At 52.2% G+C, this 24,621-nt stretch overlaps 8 protein-coding genes across 8 annotated transcripts; 3 read left to right on the top strand and 5 right to left on the bottom strand.

Moving 5' to 3' along the window:
* Positions 1-494: 494 nt before the first annotated feature.
* On the bottom strand, positions 495-2,355 carry BO66DRAFT_388238 (mannose-6-phosphate isomerase, class I). Its single transcript, XM_025646508.1, has 4 exons — positions 1,939-2,355; positions 1,776-1,877; positions 1,579-1,722; positions 495-1,511 (listed from the first exon to the last, which is right to left on the bottom strand). The coding sequence occupies exons 1-4, from the start codon at positions 1,975-1,977 to the stop codon at positions 570-572; spliced, it is 1,227 nt and encodes a 408-aa protein (XP_025507991.1). The 5' UTR covers positions 1,978-2,355; the 3' UTR covers positions 495-569.
* A 158-nt stretch (positions 2,356-2,513) lies between these two features.
* Positions 2,514-3,847, bottom strand: BO66DRAFT_143663 (uncharacterized protein). The gene has a single exon (XM_025642084.1). It carries the CDS (start codon positions 3,570-3,572, stop codon positions 2,730-2,732), a length of 843 nt encoding a protein of 280 aa, XP_025507990.1. The 5' UTR covers positions 3,573-3,847; the 3' UTR covers positions 2,514-2,729.
* A 1,051-nt stretch (positions 3,848-4,898) lies between these two features.
* Positions 4,899-7,421, bottom strand: BO66DRAFT_313112 (putative Patatin family phospholipase; the record flags this gene model as incomplete). Its single annotated transcript, XM_025643376.1, has 3 exons — positions 4,899-6,158; positions 6,213-7,055; positions 7,143-7,421. 3 exons carry the CDS (start codon positions 7,419-7,421, stop codon positions 4,899-4,901), a joined length of 2,382 nt encoding a protein of 793 aa, XP_025507989.1.
* A 1,828-nt stretch (positions 7,422-9,249) lies between these two features.
* On the bottom strand, positions 9,250-10,364 carry BO66DRAFT_313606 (uncharacterized protein; the record flags this gene model as incomplete). The annotated part of the gene is made up of 2 exons (XM_025643394.1): positions 9,250-9,991; positions 10,117-10,364. The coding sequence occupies 2 exons, from the start codon at positions 10,362-10,364 to the stop codon at positions 9,250-9,252; spliced, it is 990 nt and encodes a 329-aa protein (XP_025507988.1).
* A 569-nt stretch (positions 10,365-10,933) lies between these two features.
* On the bottom strand, positions 10,934-12,498 carry BO66DRAFT_340866 (uncharacterized protein). Its single transcript, XM_025644419.1, has one exon. It carries the CDS (start codon positions 12,369-12,371, stop codon positions 11,040-11,042), a length of 1,332 nt encoding a protein of 443 aa, XP_025507987.1. The 5' UTR covers positions 12,372-12,498; the 3' UTR covers positions 10,934-11,039.
* Positions 12,499-12,682: 184 nt separating this feature from the next.
* On the top strand, positions 12,683-16,717 carry BO66DRAFT_365363 (proteasome regulatory particle base subunit RPN2). Its single transcript, XM_025645208.1, has 5 exons — positions 12,683-13,070; positions 13,188-13,357; positions 13,422-13,945; positions 14,007-16,244; positions 16,300-16,717. The coding sequence occupies exons 1-5, from the start codon at positions 12,931-12,933 to the stop codon at positions 16,618-16,620; spliced, it is 3,393 nt and encodes a 1,130-aa protein (XP_025507986.1). The 5' UTR covers positions 12,683-12,930; the 3' UTR covers positions 16,621-16,717.
* Positions 16,718-17,345: 628 nt separating this feature from the next.
* On the top strand, positions 17,346-19,954 carry BO66DRAFT_425722 (putative acyl-CoA dehydrogenase). The gene is made up of 5 exons (XM_025650248.1): positions 17,346-17,953; positions 18,019-18,030; positions 18,098-18,372; positions 18,452-19,193; positions 19,259-19,954. Exons 1-5 carry the CDS (start codon positions 17,839-17,841, stop codon positions 19,750-19,752), a joined length of 1,638 nt encoding a protein of 545 aa, XP_025507985.1. The 5' UTR covers positions 17,346-17,838; the 3' UTR covers positions 19,753-19,954.
* A 704-nt stretch (positions 19,955-20,658) lies between these two features.
* Positions 20,659-24,230, top strand: spt5 (transcription elongation factor spt5). Its single transcript, XM_025642083.1, has 5 exons — positions 20,659-20,861; positions 20,935-21,174; positions 21,266-22,743; positions 22,795-23,537; positions 23,597-24,230. Exons 1-5 carry the CDS (start codon positions 20,763-20,765, stop codon positions 24,217-24,219), a joined length of 3,183 nt encoding a protein of 1,060 aa, XP_025507984.1. The 5' UTR covers positions 20,659-20,762; the 3' UTR covers positions 24,220-24,230.
* The last annotated feature ends 391 nt before the right edge of the window (positions 24,231-24,621 follow it).

Below are 24,621 nucleotides of genomic sequence, written 5' to 3'. Positions count from 1 at the left end.
GCGCAGCGTGGGTCTCCATTTCTTGTCCGGGGGGGAGAATTAAAAATAGTATACTATACCTTGGACAAGAACTGTCTCCTGCAAGAGGCGGGGGAGAAAAGAGACCAAAGAGTTAATCGATTGGATGGTGATAGTTTGATCTCCCCTCTCCTATCATGCCCTGAGCGCATGTGCAGTGAGTGGGTGGTCTCTCTCGTATCGGCCGGCGGCTATTTTACTTGTCGGTTGCTGGGATGCGCGGACCAAAATAGAATCAAGAATCAAGCTATCGCTCTAGTCTGGATCTATATTTATACTGTTTGATAGCTGTTCATTTCCGTAGATGACTAGCTATATAGCAGAATGTTATGCAGTTCTGTTTTGTCTTGGAATGTGTCTTTCGTGGGTTGTGGTTTCGGCATCGGTATTTGGCCAAGTTGCCATGTCCCGAAAGATACAGTACAGTACTATCTGAATACTCTCCTCATGAGGGCGTTGCAAAAGAACAATATATTCCACGTTATCATATCGTGATCGCTAATATAAGATATCGACACACTCCCCGCTCTCAACTCCTCTATTCGTTCATTCTACTCCGCATACGGGCGGTATACCGCGATGCCTTTCTCCGTGCTCAGGTCCAAGGCCACCCCCGCCCCGATAAAGTACGTATAGCCCTCGCGCAAGTCGAAAGTCGTCCCGTCACCACCGGCCACAGTCATTGTGCCATTGCCCTTGGTCACGATCAACAGACTAGGACCGCCGACTGGCTTGTATGTCTCCTTCTCGCCGGCCCCCAGACTGGTGCCCAGGACATTGAACTCACTGAACGGCGGGGCGTACACTTCCGTCTTGAAGTGCTCGCCCTTGTCGCTCTTCCGGCGCGGCAAGATCGCCTCGTCCGGGCCATGCGGCTTGAACGACAGCGCGCGGGTGAAGAGGTCGACGCTGTCCTTCTCGGCCTTGGGGCAGAAGCCCGTGTTGAGCACGTTGTCCGACCGGGCCATGCACTCCATGATATCGCCGTGCAGGTACGCGTGGATACTATCCGCCGGAACGCAAACCGCCTCCCCGGGCCCCAGCGTCATGTAGTTCATAAGTAGCACTGCCACTAAGCTTCCGTTGTCGGTCTCCGGGTATTGCTTGCGTAACCGGTCGAGGAGACCAGGGATGTACCGCTGGTTGGGCCCGAACCGCGACTCCGGGATCTCCAATAGCTCCTTAATCGTCTCGGCGACAATGGAGGGGGGCAGCGTTAATAGGATCCGGCAGATCTCGCGAAGCAGCTCGTCGTCGAGGCCGGACGTTTGGCCCGGGGGCACAAACTGATCGAGCGGCTTGACTTTCAGCAGCTGCTCGATCTCGGCCAAGGGCTTGAAGCCCGCAAAGAGCTCGAACTTCGACAACGCGATGGCAATCTCCGGCTTGTGGTTGGGATCACCGAACTTGCTCGGGTCCTCCTGGTGAAGCTTCTCGGATAGAGCCTTGTCAGGGTGTAATTGCAGGGGGAGCGCCTTGGAGAAAGAGAGGATCTGTCCTTTGGGTTAGACTGCTTGCCCTGAGCAATCGAGGCGCGTTGGCCGAGGGTTTGTTTCATACCTTAGGTAGGTAAGGCACCTCCGGACCCCATTTGTTCAACGCGGACTTGCCCACAACCTCTGGGTTCTCTTGCAGGTAGTCGCTCAGCAGCTGTCCTGTGGACAGGATTTTGGAGGGAACTGTAGGGTATGTGCCCATCCACATCTGTGACTTGTCAGTAGCTGAGCCGCCAGGAGCGGTGCGATCGTAGAGCTCACTTCAGAATAGGTCTTGGAATCATCAACCTCTCCCGCTCCGGGTGTTTTGGACCAGAGCACACCGGCGAGGGAATCCTTTCCCTTCTTGCCCCATGGGTCATTCTGGAAGCTAATTAGCACGTGTTGAAAAAAACATCGAACGGACTGGGATGATCGGCCATACCTTAACACCACATAGCAACTGAACTACTGAATCTGGCATGGTGGGCAACGTAGTAATGCTATATGTATAGGCTCAAGAACAAATATCGAATAAATGTCGATCAATGGGATAGAACACATTCCTCCGAACACTATAAATCAATCTCCGTAGTTATTCTGTTGCTTGTCTGATGTGCCCTTGAAGTGCGTTAACATGGCGTCATGTTGTGGGGAGTCGACTTGATTCGAGGCCTGGGTTTCATGGCGTCATGTCCTTATCATTGTCAGGGTTGTTCCTCTCGGAATTTCCACGACAAGGTAGTTTCAGGTACCACGGCAAGATCTTGCTCTCGGCTTGACAGCTCCCAAGCCGAAGTCAGCAGAGATATTAAGAGTACCTTAGTACTGAGGATGAGATCCCGCCAATTGGGAGCGGAAAATAAATTCCAACATTTGCGGAAGTCACAGTACATGGAATGGAGAAACTCGTCAGGTTGACGTCAGCCACTCGCCTCAAGGGTTAGTAATTCGGACAATAATTGAACAATTGAATCCGATTGAATGATCCAAACAATTCCAAAAAGCGACTCCTGTGCACACATACTGACAATAATATACGATTAATTATATTATGAATATATACAGTGAGTACTGAGTAACTAAGTTACCGGCTTCTACCGGAACTCTCAAAAAAAGCAATTCAGCCACCAAACGCCATGCCAAGAGCAATGCTATGCAAGATTTGAATCGGTCTGGTTCCGTAGGCCGTCACGGGCATTATCGAACGTCGATGCTCATGTCTCGTTGCTGAAGTCATTCGTATAGCTGGTCTGGATCAGGTACCATGGCTGTGGTAATGTACTTCCCCAGCCGAGTAGCTCTTTTGTCAAACGTCGAGAGCTTGAGACCCCTCTCCACCGAAGCGCTGGCGCGTCGGCTACTGCTCGCCTCGCTTCGGCGCGGGGAGGCCAAAGATCGCGATTGTCTAGAGTGATGGTGCTCCCCCTCAAACACTTGGTCTCCGAATGCATCCTCGAGCTGGTCAAAACGGGTCCGAGGTCGCGCACGCCGTTCCAGAGAGCCTTCATCGTAAGGGATGTAGGAGCTCGCACGACGGCTGGAATGAAGCTCTGGTGAGATCGCTCTAAGCTCTTCTGCGAATTGAGCGCCGGCGGGTATGTATTTGAATCGTGGAGAACGGGGCTCTGGGAATGCTGTCTTTTCAGCGATTTCGCTGGGGTAGTCTTGCTGAATGGGTCTATAGGCGAACTGAGACCGTCTGCGTTCCGCTTTGGTGGTGGGCTGTTGGTCTTTCTCCTGGGGATAGTCGTTCGAGGTCTTGGATCGAGGATTGAGCCGCACGGATAGTCGGCGCGGGTTTAGAGCTTTGACGGACAATGAGCTGGGCCTGGCAACTCGATGGTCATATTCTGTCAACGGGGCCGTCTCATCGTCGTGGCCGCGACTCATGGCGGCAGGCACGAAGCCCGTGCTGCAGGTCCCTTCGCGGAGCGAGGACTGGCGAGGATTCTCATATTGATTCCAGGACCCCTCAGTCGGAACGGTGATTCTCACGTCACCCCATCGCTCATGCAGTGGCGAGGGAGAATCGTGTTTTCGGAATCGTCCCAGAGGACCTTTCACGGCGCTCGCCATCACGAGGGATGTTTCAAGGTTTCAAGGTTGGATTGTTGGGCACCTCGAAACAGGAACAAACAAAGAAACCAACAGTCAAAGACAGCAAGCACCTCAATAGCCAGAGCAAAAGCAAAGAAAAAGCCGCATGCTAGGGTTAGGGGGAAGCAGTCGAGCACCACTGGGATTTCAAGTTGGTGTTGGTGGCTGTCAGCTTTGGCTGGACAGCTGGACAGCTGAACTCTGGGCAAGCGCTTGTAGAAACACTAAAGAACACAGCTGAAGAATGTGAGGATAACCCAATCGGATCTTCGTTCCAGGCAGTTCTTGAAAGCACAGACCCAAACAAGGCTGAGAAGTGAATCCTTTGTGATCCGGGGGAGACGGTGAATATAAAAGCTTATCCACAGGAACGCAGTCGCTTAGGATGGAGGGATATTTGTGTCATCGTGCCGTAAATCAGAAGCAAACAAGCGACATCCGACGCTGCATAATGCAAACAGGAGGTAGGAAGTGTATGTTTCCAACATTAGAAGCACGTAACTAGCATGGAGATGAGCTTGGAAAGCATACTAGCTGGAGATTAGCCGCCGATGTCCCTGTAGATTGGAAGTGGAGAGCGGGGTTAGCCTGAGGCAGCTAGTACTCATATGTGCAGTATCTCCTATATTAAACTCAACTAATTAGTAGCACTGCAGCGGGTGCAACCCAGATTGGGGCCATCTATTGGATCGTTGGACCGCCAGGCAATTAGCGATGCGCCAGAAAGAGGGGAAATCGCGTCGCTTCCAAGCTCTGTGCAGTAAAGCGATTCGCAGCAAGTTAGCGCTGGTCATCACCTACAGGTCACCAGTACTAATTATATGCTTACTATTTACCAATTAGGTATTTAGTCGTACAGTCCAAGCCAATCGTCAGACCTCTTCATGCGCCCATGAACCTGTTCTATTTTTAAAAGACACAATTGACTCCATCCTGTGTGCTTCATGCATGTCATTGTAGGTCTGCCAGCACAAATACAACCAACCTAGGAAATTCAAAATAGTAAATTGTCGAGTCAGCAAATCACGAAGCTCCATTTATCTGATGCAAGTCTATGGCTAGGTAGTGCTATCTAAATCTGGCCCAGTCAATGATCTGCCACTCTAAACGCCGGCCCCTTACATCTAGGCTGCTCATGGACTCGGGTCATATACACTCTTAAGGCCGTAGGAAAAGGTATGCGCCAAAATAGACAAAAATGACTGGGTGATGCAAAAAGACTTGAGAACATGAAAAGAGCACACTTGCCACGTCAAAGCACAGACAAGGATGTGCAGGGTTCCTTGAAACAATCATCGATTCATATTAAAGTGTCAAAGAGGACCTGCTGGGGTTTTTGGCATGGGTCGTTGGTGTCATTCGCAGCAGTTGGCGGGAAGGTGATAATGACGTCTCGTGCATACCACACGATACATATTCCGGAGAACGAGTGGCAAACCCTTGAAGTGGCGATCGCACAGATTGGCCGGAGGACGACGAGGAACCCGGCGTCAATTGTGAGGATAATGAATCACTTTTGAGAGCCATCCAAGAATAAGGGTGATCTTGAGAGCATGGCTCCCAGGTTCGCCAAGTGCTGCTCATCGGCGGCCGTTTGGGAGACAGAGTCTGTGTTTCTTCCTCGGTGTCAGATTCCATGGAAGAAGGTTCGTCACCAGTATTGGAGGAGTCCTCCCGCTCCTCTTGCGTGCGTTGCTGATAATCGTGATCCCCACAAGCAGAGGCCACGGAGGCAATGCTCTGTGATTGATCGGATAAGAAGACGCTTCGAGACCTCGGCAAGTGTGGGGTGTTTGGGCGGGTATTGTGATGTTTGGCGGACTTTCTTCGTTCCAATTCATGGTTGTACGAGCTTCGTCTATTCAGCATGCGCCCACGGCCACCACTGCTATCTAGCGACTCGAGCGAGTAGCTGTTGAGACTATTATCTGACCGGACGCCGAGTTTGGTAGGACAAAATGCCACCCGTGCTCGCATTTTCTGTACTGCTATATCCAAGGCCAATTCAATGGCGCAATGGTTTCGAATGCGCCCGAGCTTGGGCCACGTTGCACGTTCACCACTCAGGCATGCTTGAAGCATGAACTCGGTTGTCGGGTTCCTCAGCATCACCGGGAAATTGCTATACAGTATTTTCGGATAGATATTGATATCACCGGAATATTTTTGGTTCACAATAGACATGGTCTTCGTCAAAGCTGTTGGACAAATTCCCATTTCGGAGAGAACTGTCAAGCGATACATTATTTCGTCTTTCGCCAGATGAGTGGCAGTATGAAGCCACTGTGGGGCATTGAAGGACGTTTTTCCACGCTGAGGTGGACCATCGTCCTTCGGCAAGAATGGGACGACATGTGGATTGACCTGCGAGACGATAAAATGATTGACATTGAACATCTCCGAAAGCCGATTCATTGGCAGGTCGCCATCCACCGATCCATCGATATACTGTTTGTGTAAGTCGTGCCAGGGCGCCGGCTCTCCGGTCAGAGGATCTTTAGCCATGAGCTCGGATGGTGAAAAGACTAAAGGCACTGAGCAGGAAACAGCACTATTGAGGTTAGTCTCGAGGTCGACATGAAGGATGTTAAGATTGAAAAGCAAAAGGACGTCTTACACAGCAGACCAGATCAACACGCTCGGAGCAGTGATATAGTTCAACAACTTGGGAAGTTCGTAGACCCCCGCACTAGAGACGCAAATATTGAGTATTCGTCGTGTTCGATTGTATGCTTCCTGAAATGTAATATCGCCAAGCCAGCTTCTCATGAGTTTGGCCAGATGTGATATATCCAGAAATGAACCATACTTGAGGAACCGTGCTGTCTTCTGCAGTATATTATCTGTGTCACTCTCTTCGCCAAAGACTGCAAAATCGCCATATGCATAGGATTCCAAAAGGGCCGGAAGCTCGTCCTCGGTCCGTGTGCAGAACACTGCGCACACAATGCTGCCAGCTGAAGCACCCGAGATAATTCGAGGTAAGAGTTTCGCTTCGTAAAGAGCTTTCAGCACGCCGATATGGTTCATGCCGAAGGTCGCACCACCCGAGAACAGCAACGCACTGCGCCCGAATGCCTGTCTCGCTGCAAGTAATTGATCGAGTATATACTTGGTTTCTAGACCATCACACCGATTCTGCCCCGATAACTCGACCAGCGAGGATATTGTGTCTAGAGCGGTGGTGATATACTTGTCTATCAAATCTTTCGTGCCCAGGTGGGAGTACCGATAAAGCGAGGCATTACTCATGTTTCCCAAGTCGCGACTCAAAGACGTACGGACTAGGAACAGCATCCGGCTGACATCACAACTGATGCGGGCGTCTTCCAGCTGCTGAAGACGTTCTTGGACCAGACGGACGTCGTAGTCAGGTGAGTCGAGGGTTTGCTTCCAGATGGTGTGCTCTTCCAGGTCATCCAATTCGCTAGCACAAATCCGCCACTCGTCATATGTCACTGCCTATACCAGGGTGTTAGTTAGATGGCTACCAATTCATTTTCATTACCTCCGCTGGAGAAATTGCCAGCAGTAGACACCGTAACTCACATTCCGCTTTTTCAAGTAAAGAACCTGTTTCCTGTCTTCTATGTCAATGCGCGCTTTGGATTGCTCGGCACATACGCCATCTCTGCGGCAGTTCAATGTATCTCCAGCCCATGTCAAAGAGCTCTTGACAACGGATGACAGAGAGGGGACTGAGATGGACTTGAGCAGTGAACGCCGAGACCCGCCGCTCGCGCCTCGAATCGCATCCTGAGTTGGACGACGCTTGGATTTACTATTGCACTGAGTGCGCACAACGGTAGGATCGTGGAGTAATGACATGACAGGTTTGGGCCCGCATCAGTCCATGTATGAGGAAAGACGCATGCGAGATAAGCTTAGAATAAGACGTCCGCAGAACTAGAGTAACAAGGACGATGATTGTGGGCTGGAAAGGTCTGTGGATGATTCTAGGGGTGTTTGAGAAGAGGAAGGAACAAATAAAGAAGAAAGTACAAAGTGCTTTGCTTGGTATGCGTTGGGGGAACGGGAAAGGGGGTAAAGTGATGTAGAATGGAAGTGGAACTGATTGTAGTGATATAGTCAAGTGAGATTGGTATAGTAAGCTTGGGATGGATGGATGGCAATAGTGAGATTCTAGGATGGATGGATGGATTAAGTTGTTGTTAGGCACTACTTAGTCCCTAGTTAGTTCATAGAGTGCGAAGGGTATAGAAAAGTAAAGTAGAGTAAAGTAAAGTAAAAAAAGGGTGAGGACAGGGATCTGGGGGTTATGATTGCAGATTGTATTGAAAGGCTCAGTCAGCAGCAGCAGCAGCAGCAGCAGATGAGACCCGGGGTTGAATTATGGGTGGGGAAAAGAGGAAACTCTCCAAGGTCTCACTCAACCTAAACGTCACGAGGCCGGCCGGAGATTCAATCTCCCCCGCTGTCCTCTTTCGGCTGCTGCCGATCCTCCCTGTCTGCACTACTCACTCATACTGGACGCGGGGAGAGAGAGATGGAGCCCCGGGTCGGAATGATGCCTACATAATGACATCCCTCAGTCTCTGGAATAGAATAGAAGGAGGGTTGCTCGCCTAGAGGGGCAACTGCCTCATGCCACCTACCTACTGGAGTAGTAACTGTCAAATGGGTAATATCCCTCATCGGGTCAGATGCTGCAGTCCAGATTGACGAACCTGCTGAATAGAACTTGAACCACACAAACACAACTCTAATCGGATTTGCCTGGAATGCGCCTTGATGCCATCATGCACCACTCATCCTTATTGCCCCCCACATCAGCACGGAGTTTTGAGTCAGATACTTTCCCAACACCAAATATTCCCTCGAACGCTCTAGGTTTATCTTTCCGGCCTGATCCTGTTAGAGTAATTCCAATACTAGCACCCGCTGATCTCACTTCCCCCACATTTGTCACTCTACATGTACTGTACTATCGTTGAGTAAGGATAATTCTTAGACTTTGAGGTTCTCGAAGGCGAAAAATGTAGAACACCAACAGACTGCAAACAGGGTTCCATGCGCAGGGGTGAGGTAATTATTCTTGCTTGTTTGATGAACGCGTCCAGCTGGATCCGCGTCTGGTGCGGTTCTTCATAAGGTGCGATCTTGCATGGAGGTGTGCGACCGTGGTTGCCGTGCATCGGAAGTCCAAGGGTCCAATAACAAGGGAGCCTTGCATCAACTACCTCTGACGAGGATGGGTTAGTTACCCACTATCGTGAGAAAATGTCCTTAGCAGGCTGCAATAGCCTTGGCGTGATTGGTGTGGTGGTGTCGGTCTTTTAGTTGCTCGAGTGTGATAAGGAGGATATCAGGACCGTCCCAGCTCACACACCTATCTCCCTCCATATGCTTAGGACAAAGCTGATATTTTCTTTCGAGTTCGAATCCGAACTTTGCGTTGCATTTAATTGGGTATTTTGTCGGTCTCCCCAGACCAGGATGGCCGGTCATGCGTACGGACGAGTTTCACATGCTACTTCTCATAGTCGAATCCCTGGCCCGCATGTGAAACTGACTTCTGGTTGGCAGTACTCATTCTTTCGGGCCCCATGCACCGATGGCCATTGTATGGAAGATAATCTAGACTCATTCGCTCTTGTGATGTAATCCACATTACCTACTGACCACGGCGCGGGGATTAATGAATTCGACATAGCCAGTTCCTGATAGCGTCTCTGGCCTGAGATCGGACACCATCCTCAATCCAAAAATGCCCTGCTCCATCGATCTCAACCGACTGAAACTTACTTGACGGATTCTGGCTGAGCTCTTTTGACCAAGTCTGCAACTTATGTGCGGATGTGAACGTATCCTGGTTTCCATAGAGAGCAAGTGTTTCATGCGCACACACCTGGTCTGCTGGCTGCGGACAAGGAATCGACTGCCTCTGAGATGACTCAAACGGTCCGATGTCAAGCGACAGCTTGGCAAATAATGTCAGAAACCGGTTGATTGGGGGCAAGATGGGTGAGATAAGTAAATAGGCGACCCTTGTTCTCTCAATGGTGCCCGCGGCTTTTTTCATCTCCTGAGGCGTGTATTTCTGTTGTTCGAGAATGGCCTTGTCTTCCTCTGAACAGTAAACAAGATCTCGAGCGATTTGGTAGATCTCATGCATGGGAGTACCATGGTTACTTTGTCTGACAACATCCGCAATCAGATCTAGGTGCGGCAGAGACGAAGCAATCATTGACCCATATGAGTAGCCGCCTAATACAAGCTGCACCGCTTCAAGCTTATTTCCGCCATTCTGCGATGAAGTAGAGCGTGTGTCTCTCAAGCGATGCAGATAGAGCAGCATGAATTCGTAGAAAGAAGCGTAATCGGCCAGTTCAGGCCTGCCGGTCCAGCTTGTCCGCCCTTCAGAGCCACCGGCGCCACTGTAACACATATTAGTTTGGAACTAATGAAGGGTTTCGGACTGTCAAGCAGCTGACGGATGGATGAGACATCTCGGCGAAAACGATATCCCAGAAACACACACAAAAGGGGTGGCAATGCTTACCGGAAGTTGAAGGTGCCCACCACAAACCCAGCTCGGAGAAGCTCCCCTGCAACGAAAGCCACGACCGGATCGTCGTAGCATCCTCCGAGAGGGGCGTACGGATGTGCAACGATCGCACCTCGTATCCGCTGACATGACGGACTGCTGGAATTCAACTGTCCTTGTGGATGGTAGATCCGGCAGTCGAGCCTGAGTCCATCATGGAGGGACGGAATAGTGAAGGTGTGCGTCGCGGTGGGGAGGTGCATTATCAGAGGCGAGTTCCAGATCCACCCTCAGCACATATATATCTGTGGCATATCACTAGGATGCTGGAAACTTCTTGAGTCGTGCTTGTGGGACGGAGGCGGGGAACAGCTTACTTGGCTTAAATTAAATCAGCAGGCCTGTTGACAGGGAGGAGATTAATAGAGGAAGTACGAGTGTACTGCACTGTACAGTACCTTGTGTGGGACGCTCGCTGGTCGGGCCCAAGCGTTTACGGAACCCAGGCAAAAGATGGGTGGTCAATGAGCCGCTGCTGCAGTTTGTACTGCACAGCTTCCATTAACTGTCCCCAGTGCTATACTTCGGGGTCACAGGGGGCTCATGCAATACATATGTATAAATTTGCCCACAAACCTATATACTTGGGGTCATGCAGACATCATCCCTTGTGACATTTTTTCGTAATGCGCTTGTCCAAATATTATGGGCATGGTGACTAACTTAGTCAGCGAAGTGGTTGCTCTCCTAATTCTAGCTTGTTACTCGGATCATGTCAGATTATAATTCTGTGTTAACTAGAGCAAACACCTGAAAGCAGCAGGCAAAAGATGCTTCATGATTAGAATGTATAGATATCCGGAAGCTTTCAAGCCACTTTGATCGGAGCTAGTAATATCTTCCAAGTAGATGAACCAGGCACTGGGTGTACATAACAGTCACGACTCTGGGAGTAGCCAAGCGGGATCTGGTTCATCATCTTCACCCCCAGACGACCTAGAAACTACATCAGGAGAGGGTTCCTCCGTATCCCTCAATAGATCAGCTGGAGGCTCTGGGTTGTCCACCCCAAGCGGGTCAGCATGGACATCGTGCTCATCATCGCTGGGGCCATCGACAGGCGACCGGACGTCGGCATCGGACACATTGAACAGATTCAGCAGGAGCTGGCGAGCCTCTTGCAGAGCCTGGAGCTCTGCAGAGATGCAACAAACGAGTAATTTCCAGTTCTTACTCTCCGCAAGTTCTAAGTGATCTTCTACGCGTTCAGATGTGTGTCTCAAATCCTCTAGCACAGTCCGGGCAATGCCCTCTTCCGATAGGGTTTGTGAAGTACCCTCTGGACCCAGAAGCTGTGACTGGTTTCGTATGAAGCGGCGCATGATCGCCTTCAACCGCTTCTCGTAACCGGTAACTTCCCCGACTACTTGTTTCCAAACTCCGCCACCAGCCTCCAGCGCTTCGATCTCTGCCTTAACTTCCTTTTCTCGGCTGCGCAGGTCCGCTTGCTCCTTGGTCCAGTGTTCGTGGGCGAGATCGAGGGTCCGTCGTTTTGGGTTCAGGGTGTAGAACGTCGCGTCACTAGACTTGGCCGATAGAGGTCTCACAGGCGGATTTTGGAGGTATCTTTGAGCGTCCGACTCCAAGAGTGTTAAAGAAGCTTTGTAGGAGGACAACTTGGAGTCGACCGAGTTTTCCATTTGCGACAATTCCCGGATGACATCTTGGTGCCTAGCCTTCATTCGGGACAGTCTGGTTTCCATTTCATGGATGTCTTCCTCCAATTTGCGACTTTCGTCTCGTAGGTCTTTGGTCCGCTGACCTTCCTGATCGTCTTGAATTGTCGAGATTGCGGCCTTTAAGCCGGCACGCTTGGTATTAAATCCATCAATGTCCTGGAGTGCATCGTGTCGTTCATCGACCTGGGAGATCAGTAGCTCATGTTCCTCCTCTCTCAACTTCAGCAAGTCGTAGATAGATTTGAATATGCCTTCCCGAGCCGCACGAAGACCAATCTTCTCGAGAGGTGGTTGTCTCACTGGAACAGTAGAGGGCCCCTGGACACTACCCAGCGCTGAGGTTGGAGTATGGCTCCCACTAGTCGAGGGAGTAGCATTGGACTGCGGTCCCACCAGGCCAGCAAGAAGGCCTTCACTTTGAGCATCGATGAAACTCTGCAGGTTGAGTTCAATTTGTTTGGCTTGTCGGTCAATGTATACGAGTGTGTCTTGCTGGTACGTGGAAGCTCTCGGCGCGAATATTGCCGACATTTTGGGGGTGATGACGGCTTGGAGGAGACCGAGCAATTAAGATGAAATTCGGCGGGAGTCAGGGTACAAATACCCGCCTCAAATTTCTCTTCAATGGAGCGAAATGATTCAGTCACGGATTCCTTGCACACGACATGATAAAGAGAAAGAAAGGGTCACTCCTGTGGACAGGGACCTGCTGCATATGTCGCATGCCATCACCAGGCACGTGACATTAATAGGGCGGTCGGCAGAAACCAGGAATACCATTCGACAGCTTCCCTCCGCCCCGTTGACGTGTGCCTCGCTGCTTGCTGCTGCTGCTGCTGCTACTGGAAAGGAACCTTGAAGCTTCCTGATCACTCCGAGCTTGTCTCTTCCCACCATCCACCTTTCTATCCCGCTTGCTTTATCCATCTCGTTTTCACGTGTACATTGCGCCTTTTGATCTTCAGTAGTCCTGAAATTCGCAGATTGGGTTCAACCGACTCAACCACTTCACGGCTCATTCCAAGCTGTCGCCCCATCCTCTAGCGACAGCGCTGCCATTTCCCATCAATCCAGAACACTCCCTTCAGACATGGTTGGACTTGCTTCAGCCGCCGGCCTTGTCGGCTTTCTTTCTGAGTCTGATCCAGAGTTGCGAGTCTTTGCTTTGAAGACCCTTGACTCCCAGATCGACCTCCTCTGGACAGAAGTCGTCGACGCCGTACCTCAAATGTTCGTTTGTCAGCCTGATTGTCCGTTTTCGATGGACGCACCCATGTTCCCAACTCCATCTCGATTTCAACCATGAACTGCTTCATTTTATTCTGAGACTGACTCCTTGGAATTTAGAGAGGCGCTTTACGAAGATGAATCGTTTCCGGAACGCGAGCTTGCCGCCCTAGTCGCCGCCAAGGTGTATTATCACCTCCAGGAGTACAACGAAAGTATGGTGTTTGCACTAGGTGCCGGAAAGCTGTTCAAGCTGGACAGTGGTGGCGAATTCGAGGAAACAATCATCGGTATGTCTACTGAGCTCATCTATCACCACTGAAGTGGCTAGTACCTAATGCTTACATCTCTCAGCCAAATGTGTTGACACCTTTGTTTCGCTTTCCGCTGCCCAGCGGCCGGCAGCAGGTGACCAACCTGCGAACCTGAACACTTCATTCCCCACCTCCGGTGAAGGGGCCACGAGCACCTCCGCCAGCCTGACATCTCCAATCACACCATTTTCACAGTCCGCCTTGCCATCCAAGTCCCTCTTATCCAGACAAGAAGTGCCCGGAGTGGATGCGGCCTACCCGGGTGGCGATGATGCGAGCATCAAGCAGGTCGAGACACCCTTAGTGTTGAAGCGGGGAGTTCAGGGTCAGTTGCAAGCAATCATCGATCGCTTGTTTGAGCAGTGCTTCACTCAAAAGAGGTATCGTCAAGTCATTGGAATCGCCATCGAGGCTAAGAACCTTGATGTCCTTCGGAAAACAATTATCCGGGCTAGTGAGGACGAGAAGAAGCAGAACGGCGAATCACGACGAAGTGAAGAGCTTATGGAGTATGTGCTGGACATCTGCATGGGAATTGTGCAGGAGCGTGGCTTCCGCAATGACGTATGTCCATATCTTCTTCTCTATTGCCCCCTTACACTGATGCTAACATTTACCTCCAAAGATCCTTAAGCTTATCCTCGATCTCCTCAACGAAATCCCTGCGCCCGACTATTTCTCGATTGCCAAGTGTGTAGTGTATCTGAACGAGCACTCAATGGCGTCGGCCATCCTTCGTCAATTGGTCGACAAGGGTGATGCGCGATCACTCGCCGTCGCCTACCAAATTTCCTTCGATCTCTATGACAACGGAACACAGGAGTTCCTTCAGAGAGTTCGCAGCGAGATTGCCGAGCCCCTACAGGCGAGCGAGGAGTCTGAGTCGAAGGCTGAAGAGGAACCCAAGGAATCGGATCCTTTGCTGGACAGCCAATCCAGATCTATTGGCGAGAACAACGAGCAGACCAAGATTTTGACTGAAGCGCGCGCGGCTTACAAGAACGTTCTTGCTATCATCGATGGTAGAAAGACCATCCAACTGAATTTGGAATTCCTGTACCGCAACAACAAGGCCGACATCGCTATCTTGAACAAGGTCCGGGATAGTCTGGAGGCGCGGAATTCTATTTTCCACACTGCTGTCACGCTCTCGAACGCTTTCATGCACGCCGGCACCACCCACGACAAGTTTTTCCGAGACAACCTGGAATGGTTGGGTAAAGCTGTTAATTGGTCGAAATTCACCGCTACCGCGGCACTGGGGGTTATCCACCGGGGTAATTTGACCCAGGGTGAGAAGCTTCTGCAGCCCTACCTGCCTCGGGAGCACATCGCGGGTGTTGGAGGTTCAGGCTCGGTCTATAGCCAAGGAGGTTCCTTGTATGCACTAGGTTTGATCTATGCTAACCACGGTGGCATGGCTGTGGATCTTATCCGTGATCACTTCAAGAAAGCCACCGAGGAAGTTGTTCAGCACGGTGGTGCCTTAGGTCTCGGTGTTGCGGGGATGGCGACCGGCAACGAGTCTATCTACGAGGACTTGCGGAATGTACTCTACACCGACTCTGCACTTAACGGCGAGGCTGTCGGTCTCGCCATGGGTCTGGTCATGCTGGGCACTGGCAACATGAGAGTGCTTGAGGACATGATCCAGTACGCTCATGACACGCAGCATGAAAAGATCGTCCGTGGCTTGGCTCTGGGAATGGCTCTGATCATGTACGGGCGTCAAGAGGCTGCCGACGAGCTGATCAACGGTCTTCTGGGCGATCCCGACCCCACTCTCCGTTATGGCGGTATCATGACGATCGCCCTTGCGTACTGTGGTAGCAGTAGCAACAAGGCTGTCCGCAAGCTTCTCCACGTTGCTGTCAGTGATGTCAACGATGATGTTCGCCGCATTGCTGTTCTGAGCTTGGGCTTTATCTTGTTCCGCAAGCACCAGAGTGTGCCTCGCATGGTAGAGCTGCTGTCTGAGTCCTACAACCCTCACGTTCGTTATGGAGCTGCTATGGCATTGGGTATTTCCTGTGCTGGTACTGGTCTGGACGAGGCCATTGACTTGCTTGAGCCTATGCTCAAGGACTCGACCGACTTTGTGAGACAGGGTGCTTTGATCGCTTTGGCCATGGTCCTGGTGCAACAGAACGAGGCCATGAATCCTCGCGTGAGCACGCTTCGCAAGACCATGATGAAGATGATTGGGGACAGACACGAAGATGCCATGGCCAAGTTCGGTTGCGCCGTGGCTCTGGGCATCATCGATGCTGGTGGCCGTAACTGCACCATCAGCCTCCAAACCCAAACGGGCAACCTCAACATGCCCGGAATCGTTGGTGCTGCTGTTTTCACTCAGTACTGGTACTGGTTCCCCCTCACTCACTTCCTGTCCCTCAGCTTCACCCCGACCGCAGTGATTGGCGTGGATGATGAATTGGAAGTTCCCTTGTTCAAGTTCCACAGCAACACGAGACCCAGCCTCTTCGATTACCCACCTGAGCAACAGGTGAAGACCGAGGAGGCCCCTGAGAAGATCAAGACTGCTGTCCTTTCGACCACTGCCCAAGCTAAGCGTCGTGCTCAGCGCCGCGAGAAGCAACAACGACGTGAGAGCATGGACATTGATCAGACTCCTACTACACCCAAGGTATCGGAACCTTTGGCAGACAAGATGGAAATGGACGAGACAGTGGCCAAGGGCGAAGAGGAGGCGAAGGATGGAGAGAAGGAGGGTGGTGAAGGGCAGAAGAAGAAGGCTGAGCGGGAGAAGATCGGCTATGAATTGGATAACATGTCTCGTGTCCTGCCAGCTCAGTTGAAATATCTGACCTTCCCGGACCCGCGGTATGAGCCCGTCAAACGGGTAAGCATACTTTCCTCCCTTTCTATATATGTGACCCATGCTAATTTGACAACAGCCTACCGGTGGTGTAGTGGTTGTGTTGGACAAGACCCCCGAGGAGCCTCGTGAGAAGATCGAAATGAAAGCTAGCAAGGAGGTCAAGCAGGCTGCGGCAGCAGAGACACTACAAGACCGTCTGCAGGCCGCGATGGGCGCGGCCGGTTTCCAGACACCCCAGCGCGGTGGTGGCCGGGGTCTGGGGGCTGAATCCGGAGCCAACGCGGGAGCCCTGGCTGCCGCCGGCGTGTTGACAGCGGTGGATGAAGACGAAGAGGACGGTGAGGAAGCGCCTGTACCGGATGAGTTTGAATATGAGAGTGACGGAGTCGAAGAGTAAAGCTCCCGGTCGCCCTGATAGATCTCTCTGGCTGGTTGTATTTCTAGGTTAATTATGGAAGTTACGCCCTATGTGAATTGAATAAACATATTCCGATACTTTTGAGGACGGTCGTAGTATCAGTTGTGGATTGCGAAACTGACGACGTCATTTTTTATGGTCGATACTACGTTGGCTGTACAGCAGTCGTTGTCTATGGGTATACGAGTTGATACTGAATAGGAGGCAGTCGCTATCTTTTCAGCCAAGCAGGAACCACTTACTGCTCACAGAGGGTTCTTTCTCTGGTTCACCCTGGAAAACTTTACCAATATATTTACTCTCTCTCTCTGATTTTCCTCCTGTTCACATGCTAGCAGTAGTGGAGGAAGGTTAGCCACTAGCAAGTAGCATGATGCATGATCTCATCTGATCCACTGACTTGGGGATTTTGCAAGCTGGCGGCGGCCCCGGGGGGCCTCCAAAATGCCTCGGCTGTTTCTCCTTGCAGTAAAGCCCCGCACGTGCCATGAAGCTGGAAAAGCCAATCGGAGCAAGAGCAATACACATCCCGGACTGGCCGAGGCGTGGTCCACGTGAGCTGCTTTTGAGCTTCTACTGTACTCCGGAGTACTGTACATGCCCACTGGTGGGCAGGCAGTGATGAAGTCAGTCGGGCCCGACATGTGAAAGCCATTTCTTGAACTAAACTACTTCCTCCCCTCCCATTTTGTAGATGATTACTCCGAGGGAATTGTTCTCGGTCGCCGATCGTGACTCTGTTTCATTGTATCCACTGTCCATTATTCTTATTCCTATGATAATTATTGGACTTTCCCATTTACCAGAAGACCCATCTCGTTGACCGGGAGGCTTGTTGCATGGGGTAAGGCCTCCGTGATCAAAGCTGAACTGAACCAACCTGCCGGCCTGCCGGCCTACCAGCCTGCCAGCCTGCTTTTCAGCTGGCCCTTTTTTATATCGACTTCGACCCGCTTCTCATTCCATTCTCCCCCTTCTTTCTCATTTACCCCAGGATCCGTGATTCTCCCTTTCCCTCTCTTGACTTACATTCTTACCCCGGATCTCGGACCCCACTGTTGCCTCCCCACCCCACTCCACTGTACAACGCAGTGTGACTTAAGGAGCGCCGTATTCATACCCAACTATACCTACTCCAACTATACCTATTGAAGATACCCACACAGACTCTTCTCGTCTTCTTGCTTTCCGAACAAAATGGCCAAGACATTCACCAAAGACGACGTAGCCTCGCATAGCAAACCGGATAACTTGTGGGTTGTGATCGATGAGGATGTGTACGATCTGACCAAATTCCAGGAGGAGCACCCAGGTGAGTCTCTAACCCCAGGTAATAGGTCTTACATCGAGACTAATGTCACTGTGTGACTCCTATAGGTGGCAAGAAGAGTATGACTCCTCCAGTGTATACCTGACTCCGCCCCGAACATATGCAGCTGACCTCCGCCACGTGTAGTCCTACAACGGGTGGCCGGCAAAGACGCATCGAAGCAGTTCTGGAAATACCACAATGAAGGCATCTTGAAGAAGTTCAAGGGCCAGCTGCAAATCGGCTCCCTGGATTCGAAGAAGGCCGCTGCACCGGAGCCGGCCCCAGCATCCGCCCCAGTCAAGCAACAGCCTGCGAAGGCCCCAGCTGCACCCGTTGATGTGGTTTCCGCGAAGTCGCTAGAGGCCCAGGAGCCATTTGGCGACCTCATCCCCTTTGCAGACCCAGCTTGGTATCACGGTGTAAGTACCAGCAAGCTTCCACACTACCGTAGCACGAGATAGTGAAGGCCTAGACTAATTATCGCTGATGGACCTTTAGTACCACTCGCCGTACTTCAACAAGACGCATGCCGCCCTGCGTGAAGAAGTCCGACAATGGGTGGATACTGAGATCGAGCCAAACGTGACAGAGTGGGACGAGAGCAAGAACGTCCCCGACCGCATTTACAAACAGATGGGAGAGCGCGGATATCTGGCTGGCTTGCTCGGAATCAAATACCCAGTTCAATACACCCCTAATCGGGTGCAATCCGTGGCCCCTGAGAACTGGGACCTGTTCCATGAGATGCTCCTCACGGATGAACTGTCTCGCTCTGGTAGCGGCGGTTTCGTTTGGAATCTGATTGGTGGCTTCGGTATTGGGTGTCCTCCCCTGGTCAAGTTCGGAAAGAAGCCTCTTGTGGAGAGGATTCTGCCTGGGATCTTGGCAGGTGATAAGCGCATCTGTTTGGCCATTACAGAACCCGACGCGGGTAGTGATGTCGCCAACCTCACTTGTGAGGCCAAGTTGACACCAGATGGCAAACACTACATTGTGAACGGTGAGAAGAAGTGGATCACCAACGGTATTTGGAGTGACTACTTCACGACCGCCGTTCGCACCGGTGGACCAGGCATGAACGGCATCAGTGTGCTGCTCATTGAGAGAGAGCAGGGCGGTGTCAGCACCCGGCGCATGGATTGCCAGGGTGTCTGGAGCAGTGGTACCACCTATATCACGTTTGAGGATGTGAAGGTGCCGGTGGAGAATCTCATTGGAAAGGAGAACCAAGGTTTTAAGGGTAAGTGCCTGACGCATTGGACGCCACTTGTGCTTTTTCCTTGAAGGATCTAACCCTACCCATAGTGATTATGACCAACTTCAACCATGAACGTATTGGCATTGTGATCCAGTGTGTGCGGTTCGCTCGTGTCTGCTATGAGGAGTCCATGAAGTATGCGCACAAGCGCAAGACCTTCGGTAAGAAGCTCATTGACCATCCGGTCATCAGAATGAAGCTGGCACACATGGCCCGTCAAATCGAGGCGACGTACAACTGGCTGGAGAACATCATCTACCAATGCCAATCGATGGATGAGACGGAAGCCATGCTCAAGCTGGGAGGTGCTATTGCCGGGCTGAAGGCACAGGCAACGACCACATATGAATTCTGTGCGCGCGAGGCTAGCCAAATCTTCGGCGGTCTCAGCTACAGCCGGGGTGGCCAAGGTGGAAAGGTCGAGCGGCTTTACCGCGACGTCCGAGCCTATGCCATCCCGGGTGGTAGTGAGGAGATCATGCTGGATCTTAGCATGCGCCAGAGTCTGCGTGTGCATCAGCTCTTCGGGCTGAAATTGTAGGGATTGGTTACGGGTCTTGAAATCAAGTAATTCATTTTGCTGGAGTATATATGACGATTTTGCTGAGCGTCCTGTATCATATCACGCAGAAACTGCCCTGGAGGACCGAATATCTTAGCATATCGCAAAGTCAATGAATGATGGTATGGCTGAGCTGTCTAGTCTATGGTGCTGTAGACCTCCTCGAGGTGGGGCCAGAAAGGCCGCCAAGGGATGTCAAAAGTCCTTTCAATTGGAGTGCAAAAGGCGGTAATAGTCTCTGAATGAGCTGAACAATGAATCATTCAGTTAGGTAGAGCCAATAAGTCACGCAAATAGAATGAAAGAAATCAAATTGCCAATTGCAGGCCAGTTGCCGTGGAGTGAAAGGAAGGCGGTCCGGCGGGGCGGAAGAACCCAAAATGACATTTGCCCGCATCAATCATCCATCCATCCATCCAATGCTTGATGCCTTCTTCCACCTTTCTTTCTCTTCTCTTCCCATTTAACCCAACACTTACCATCTCTCTTCTCTCCTTCGGTGTCCCGTTTCGATCGCAGCTGGTGCCTGGAACTCTAATCCCAGTGCGATACAAATTCACTTTCCCTCCTCATCTCTTGCTACTCAACAACCCAGCTGGGTGAGAAGATCGCGCCTCGCGGAGTCGGCGAAACAACGGAAACTCGCCTCGCCGCAGCCCCCCGGAGGTGAAACCTCTCTCACTCGCAACACTGCCAGCTCTGCGCGGTCTTTGCTTCTCCCTATCCGCTGATCTTCGCAGAAAAAGTCATTTATTCTTATACCTGGAACCTCATTGATCATATCAGAGATCTATACTGCGTCAAGAAGGTTTGTGGGCATCCCTGCTCCATTTCCCGTCCACACTTGAGAGATTCGTCTTCACACAACATCGCAATCTCAAACTCGACGAGATTACCAACTCCGGACTTTCATTCCGTTCTACTTTCGTCACCCTCTGCGAATACAAACACCATTCTCCCGTCACAAATCAATCGACCCTCCGTTCAACATGTCGCGAAACCTCATAGATCAGGACTTCGGCTCCGAAGAGGAAGATGACGATTTCAACCCCGCCCCGGCGGATGACTCAGATAACGAGGATGTGAAGGTTCGTACCGAGGCTAGGAATTGGGTGGTGTCTGACGGATCAGGCTGACGCTAGGGTTTTTGTTTTTCGGCAGGCGACGCACCGTCGTCGGGATGACGACGACGATGACGATGATGACGCCGATGTACACACTGGACGGACGGCACGGTATCGCGCGGGCAGTGAAGACAATGCAAGAGGACGTGGCCATGCGGATGACGACGATGAAGGGGACGACAACGAAGACGAGGAGGAAGGCGATGAAGACGACGAGGGCGAGGAAGATGAGGATCAAGATGAGGAGGATGAGGAGGACGACGACGATGTAAATCCCGTGAGTGGCTCTAGAGATTTCGGCGATCGCTCCCCCCGGGCAGCGGCTTGGAGAAGGTATGATGGCTAACTGCTTCCATCCGAATTTATAGAGACGGCCCGCGAAGCGCAGACGGAGAGGAGGTGTTCTCTCTTTCGTCGACACTGAGGCCGGTGTCGATGAAGATGAGGATGAGGCCGAGGACGAGGAGGATGACATGGAATTTGGCGGGGAAATGCACCCCGACGATATGGACACACTGCCCGTTGGAGTGGAGACGGATGATCGCCGACACAGACAGCTGGATCGTCAGCGCGAATTGGCGGCCAGTATGGATGCGGAAAAGCAGGCCCAGATGCTGAAGGAGCGTTATGGTCGAAACCGTGCGGCGGCCACCGATGCCGTGATTGTTCCCAAGCGATTGCTTCTCCCGAGTGTCGATGATCCGAGTCTCTGGGGTGTTCGTTGCAAGGCTGGCAAGGAGCGTGAGGTGGTGTTCTCGATTCAGAAGCGCATCGAAGAGCGTCCGCCTGGCTCTCGCAACCCGGTCAAGATTATTTCCGCCTTCGAGCGAGGTGGAGCGATGGCTGGATACATCTACGTCGAGGCACGCCGGCAGGCTGATGTTATGGATGCACTGCAGGATATGACGAACGTCTATCCCCGGACAAAGATGATCCTGGTGCCCGTACGAGAGATGCCGGATCTCTTGCGTGTGCAGAAGTCGGAAGAGCTTTCGCATGGAGGCTGGGTTCGGATCAAGCGTGGAAAATACCAGGGCGATCTCGCGCAGATTGAGGAGGTTGAGACCAACGGTCTTGCTGTGACGGTGCGCTTGGTTCCTCGTTTGGATTACGGTCTGAACGAGGATATTGGTGCCCCTGCCATCGATCCTAAGCGGAAGCGTCCTGGCATGAACCCAGCGGTGGCTCGTCCCCCTCAACGTGCCTTCAGCGAGGCTGAAGCCAAGAAGAAGCACGCCAAGTACCTTTCTGCGACGTCTGGCTTGGGTGGCAAGTCATGGAACTACTTGGGTGAGACCTACAGCGAGGGCTTCTTGATCAAGGACATGAAGGTCCAGCACCTCATCACAAAGAATGTGAACCCTCGACTGGAAGAGGTTACTATGTTCGCTCGGGGTGCAGACGACGGCACTTCGAATCTGGATCTGGCTTCTTTGGCCGAAACGTTGAAGAACCAGACTGCAGAAGAATCATATCTCCCTGGAGATCCTGTCGAGGTCTACCGGGGCGAACAGCAAGGGTTGATCGGACGCACCACCTCCACACGTGGTGAGATTGTGACCTTGGTGGTCACGCAGGGCGATTTGGCAGGACAGACCATCGAAGCACCGGTCAAGACTCTTCGCAAACGGTTCAGAGAAGGTGACCATGTCAAGGTTATTGGAGGCAGCAGATACCAGGACGAGCTGGGTATGGTTGTACAGGTGAAGGACGACACGGTGACGCTGCTCAGCGACATGAGTATGCAAGAGATCACAGTCTTTAGCAAGGACTTGCGTCTATCTGCGGAGACTGGCGTGGACGGTAAACTCGGCATGTTTGACGTACACGACTTGGTTCAGTTAGAGTGAGTTCATCTCTTGGCGACTGCTCAAATAATGACTAACTAGCTATACAGTGCCGCTACTGTCGCCTGCATTGTCAAAGTTGATCGCGAATCTCTCCGAGTTCTGGATCAAAACGGATCCATCCGTACCATCCTTCCCACACATGTCACGAACAAGATCACGCCGCGTCGAGATGCAGTGGCCACGGATCGCAATGGTGCCGAGATCCGTCTCGGAGACACAGTACGGGAGGTGTCTGGTGAGCAGCGCAGCGGCGTGATCCTCCATATCTACCGTTCGTTCCTCTTCCTGCATAACAAAGCGCAGGCTGAGAACTCTGGTATTGTTGTTGTGCGTACGACAAACGTTGTCACTGTGTCGGCTAAAGGAGGACGGGCCACCGGACCCGATTTGACAAAGATGAACCCGGCGCTAATGAGGAACGGAGCTCCTGGCGGTATGATGGGACCGCCTCAGCGAAGCTTTGGACGGGACAGGATGATTGGCAAGACTGTTCAGGTTCGAAAGGGACCGTACAAGGGCTTGGTCGGTATTGTCAAGGACTCGTCGGATTTGCAGGCCCGCGTGGAACTGCATTCCAAGAACAAGCTGGTCACGATCGACAAAGAGCTGCTGGTTGTCAAGGATCCGATCACTGGCCAGACAATCGAGATGGGCCGGGGACGGGGTGGTGGACGCATTCCCAACGGCGGCCCCGCTGCTTCCCAGTCGGCATGGCAGGGTGGTCGGACTCCGATGGGTATGGGTGATTCTTCTAGGACACCGGCCTGGGGTGGTGCCGCATCCGCTCGAAGTAAGTGTCAATTTCAACTCTCCTTACCTTGTACACATACTGACTGTTCTTTCTCGCAGCTCCTGCATGGGGTGGCGTAAGCAGCGCGCGCACGCCTGCTTGGAAACAAGACGGCTCCCGCACCTCTAATCCCTATGATGGTAGTCGCACCGCCTACGGAGGAGCCGGAGGCTTTGGTTCACGTACACCCGCCTGGAATGCCGGTGCCCGCACTCCCTACGGTGGGTCTGGCAACAGTGACTTTGACGCCTTCGCCGCCGGCTCGCGCACCCCGGCCTGGGGCGGTGCCGGTGCCAATGCCGGTGGCAGGACACCTGCCTGGGGAGGAGCATCCGCCAGCAATGGCAACAAGGGCTACGACGCCCCGACACCCGGAGGCAACTATTCCGCCCCTACTCCTGGCGCCTACGGCAGTGCCCCCACGCCTGGAGCGTCGGCACCCACGCCTGGTGGCTGGGCTGACAGTGCCCCGACGCCCGGCGCCTTCAATGCACCCACCCCCGGTGGAATCTCGAAACGAGGAGAATACGATGCTCCCACCCCCGCCGCGTTCGACGGCGCGGGTAGTCACAGCCGTCCCTACGACGCACCGACCCCCGCCGGAGCAGCCGCTACTCCTGGTGCAGGCTACGACGGTGACGACGGAGGACCACGCTACGAAGAGGGAACGCCCAGCCCTTGAAGCCTCCACTCTTCACGCTTCTCATGAATTCCTCACTATTCCCCACAAACCAAATCGACGAAGGGCCATTAAACCTAGGCGCAAAGTAACATCTTCTCGGGAAAATATAGATCGCCGAAAAAGCCGTTGCTCCAGACCATCTGACAGAGGGCTGTCCTGTTCTCTACTGCTTCTGTTCTTTTTCTTCCTTACATGCGATGGACGATGGACAGGTAGCATCATCATTGCGTATAACTTTACTTCCCTGACCGCCGAAAATTCCACACACTGATTTGCTTTCGCTGGAATTGTTTTCTTCCAATTCGAGGGTGTTGTTGTTATTGCTGCTGCTGGCTCCTCTTTGTTCTTTTGTGTTTGCGCGCGCGGCTTCTGGGTTAAACAAATATCGTCGCAAACTTGCAT

This window comes from Aspergillus aculeatinus (assembly GCF_003184765.1).
Source record: "Aspergillus aculeatinus CBS 121060 unplaced genomic scaffold BO66scaffold_4, whole genome shotgun sequence".
Classification (NCBI taxonomy): domain Eukaryota; kingdom Fungi; phylum Ascomycota; class Eurotiomycetes; order Eurotiales; family Aspergillaceae; genus Aspergillus; species Aspergillus aculeatinus.
Note: the sequence above shows the minus strand (reverse complement) of the source record. Positions and strands in the feature narration are given on the sequence as shown.

What these genes read in the sequence shown, in the direction of transcription:
- BO66DRAFT_388238 (XM_025646508.1), bottom strand. Translation starts at nt 1,977, where the DNA reads ATGCCAGATTCAGTAGTTCAGTTGCTATGTGGTGTTAAG. An exon ending in AGTTGCTATGTGGTGTTAAG is followed by an intron (nt 1,878 to 1,938) that starts GTATGGCCGATC and finishes ATTAGCTTCCAG; the next exon opens with AATGACCCATGGGGCAAGAA. An exon ending in AGGTGCCTTACCTACCTAAG is followed by an intron (nt 1,512 to 1,578) that starts GTATGAAACAAA and finishes CCCAAAGGACAG; the next exon opens with ATCCTCTCTTTCTCCAAGGC.
- BO66DRAFT_143663 (XM_025642084.1), bottom strand. Translation starts at nt 3,572, where the DNA reads ATGGCGAGCGCCGTGAAAGGTCCTCTGGGACGATTCCGAAAACACGAT.
- BO66DRAFT_340866 (XM_025644419.1), bottom strand. Translation starts at nt 12,371, where the DNA reads ATGTCGGCAATATTCGCGCCGAGAGCTTCCACGTACCAGCAAGACACA.
- BO66DRAFT_365363 (XM_025645208.1), top strand. Translation starts at nt 12,931, where the DNA reads ATGGTTGGACTTGCTTCAGCCGCCGGCCTTGTCGGCTTTCTTTCTGAG. An exon ending in GTCGACGCCGTACCTCAAAT is followed by an intron (nt 13,071 to 13,187) that starts GTTCGTTTGTCA and finishes CTTGGAATTTAG; the next exon opens with AGAGGCGCTTTACGAAGATG. An exon ending in GGTATGAGCCCGTCAAACGG is followed by an intron (nt 16,245 to 16,299) that starts GTAAGCATACTT and finishes ATTTGACAACAG; the next exon opens with CCTACCGGTGGTGTAGTGGT.
- BO66DRAFT_425722 (XM_025650248.1), top strand. Translation starts at nt 17,839, where the DNA reads ATGGCCAAGACATTCACCAAAGACGACGTAGCCTCGCATAGCAAACCG. An exon ending in ACCCAGCTTGGTATCACGGT is followed by an intron (nt 18,373 to 18,451) that starts GTAAGTACCAGC and finishes ATGGACCTTTAG; the next exon opens with TACCACTCGCCGTACTTCAA. An exon ending in GGAGAACCAAGGTTTTAAGG is followed by an intron (nt 19,194 to 19,258) that starts GTAAGTGCCTGA and finishes CCCTACCCATAG; the next exon opens with TGATTATGACCAACTTCAAC.
- spt5 (XM_025642083.1), top strand. Translation starts at nt 20,763, where the DNA reads ATGTCGCGAAACCTCATAGATCAGGACTTCGGCTCCGAAGAGGAAGAT. An exon ending in ACGACGACGATGTAAATCCC is followed by an intron (nt 21,175 to 21,265) that starts GTGAGTGGCTCT and finishes CCGAATTTATAG; the next exon opens with AGACGGCCCGCGAAGCGCAG. An exon ending in TGGTGCCGCATCCGCTCGAA is followed by an intron (nt 23,538 to 23,596) that starts GTAAGTGTCAAT and finishes TCTTTCTCGCAG; the next exon opens with CTCCTGCATGGGGTGGCGTA.